The 1848-nt window shown below is 39.7% G+C and overlaps 1 protein-coding gene across 1 annotated transcript in view; it reads right to left on the reverse strand.

The window, feature by feature from the left end:
* Positions 1–1848, reverse strand: part of LOC107698986 (CUB and sushi domain-containing protein 1-like) — a 320519-nt gene that overhangs the window by 119025 nt on the left and 199646 nt on the right. Inside the window, exons 18-19 of the mRNA XM_016500120.1 lie at positions 1291–1479; positions 850–966 (exon numbers count right to left, since the gene is read on the reverse strand). Coding sequence (XP_016355606.1) covers positions 850–966; positions 1291–1479 — 306 coding nt within the window. The remainder of the gene's footprint in view (positions 1–849; positions 967–1290; positions 1480–1848) is intronic.

Consider the following 1848-nt stretch of genomic DNA (forward strand, 5'->3'; position numbering starts at 1 on the left):
GTATTTCCTCAGCAGCCAGCACGGATCAGCTCCAGGCATGACGAAGCAGATATCGTCCTCTTTTGGAAGGCCAAACAAAGTAGTTTCGCTTTCACAATGAAACACACAGCGTCTCCACGACATGGCAGTGGCGGCAACAATACTACAGCGAGAATAAAAGTTACGCCTTCTTTCTTAGCGTGAACATTTGGGCGGCGTTATGCAAATCTTCCCACAGAGCGACGTAGGTATGTTGGGGCGTGTTAGAACGAGCCATTTTAGGTAGGTGTGGCTGACTCTTAACTTTTATAAAGAATATCTCTTTGGATTTGAGACTTTAGTCTTTGCAACTTTACAGATCTTCTTTATGCACCAAGAGCTTGTAACACTCCAAAGAGAAAGGAAAAATTGAAATCGCATCATATGACCCCTTTAATTTGTGTTCTGAAGATGATCCAAGATCTTACGGGTTTAGAACATTTTTGGGTGAACTATCCCTTTAATGCCTCTGGCCCTGAACCGCTTGTTATCAACGACAGAAAAAAAATAATGTAGTCCTGACCTCAAACGGATTTGGTATGATTTCATGAGAGATTGATTCATGCCATAGTTGAACTGAACCAATTCTGTAAAGAGAAATGGTGCAAATTTCTCCTGACTGTTGTTCAGGTCTGATCTACAATTACAGAAACCATTTGGAGGAGGCTACAGCTGCCAGAGAGTCAACCAGTTATTAAATCCATACTTTTTTAATCTCATACTGTTTACAATGTGTGTTCACTAAAGACAAAGACATTACTGTTTGTGTTTCATTTAAAAAGACTGTCTATTCCTGTCAAAGAAAGAACCAGCTTCAAAAAGTGGCCTCACCTTTACCATGTGAAGTCTCAATCATCCACGTACAGTTGAGGTTATGGGGGTAGAAGTCAGGGAACCCAGGGGACAGAACAGTGCCGCTGTTCCCCTGAATAAACCCACCACAAAGAGCTAGAGGAAAGAGAAAAAGATAAAGACTATTTGTCAAAACACTGAGCACAATCCTACTGAAAGAAATTTTACAGGAAGTGCCCTTCTGAAGGACATCAACATATGAAGGTGAATAATTCCTATCATTACTCAAGGGGACAAATCAATAATGGCCTTAAATATTCAAAGCCTTGTGGAATAGGTGAAGAGAGCGGAAAGGGTAGCTTCAAACCGTAAAGGCCCTTCCAGTCTGGGAGCGATTATGTCATTTAAATAAATGACCTATCTCTAATGTGTCCTTTTCCCAGGCGATGACCATTTTAGTAGGTATAGAGTGGACCGTACCATCACAGCTGGGCAGAGGGCGACTCCATTGGAAGTTAGGTTCACACTCAAGAGGCTCATGGTCACTGAGCGTGTATCCTGCTCCGCAACTGAACGTCACCAGCGCCCCCACATAGAAATCATTGCCGTGCCGCTGACCGTTGACTGGGATTCCAGGATCAACGCAATGGTCCGACTGGAGCTGCAAGGCTTGAAGAGAAAATAAACAAACATTAACATGGAAAACAATCTATGATTATTCACTCAGGTGGCTTTTCAGGGCAGAAGTTTATTCAAAATGTATTAGAAACTTGGTATCAGGGCAATTTCTGAAATACTACTAATGTACAAATTAAAGTGTTACCAGTTGACTTGGTTGGTGCTTATGGACCAAAAAACTAAAAAGAAAAAAAAAAAATAATAATAAATTAAGTAAGTTAAGTTGTTATTATTATTATTATTCTATGATCTGTAAAACATAACATTTTAACTACTATGAATTTAATGTTTTTTTGTTTTTGTTTTTTGTGATAATATTAGTGATACGGTCCTCTATTATTATTCTAACAGTTACGGTTA

The sequence above is a fragment of the Sinocyclocheilus anshuiensis genome, unplaced genomic scaffold (genome assembly GCF_001515605.1).
Source record: "Sinocyclocheilus anshuiensis isolate Anshui unplaced genomic scaffold, SAMN03320099.WGS_v1.1 scaffold74, whole genome shotgun sequence".
Lineage (NCBI taxonomy): Eukaryota > Metazoa > Chordata > Actinopteri > Cypriniformes > Cyprinidae > Sinocyclocheilus > Sinocyclocheilus anshuiensis.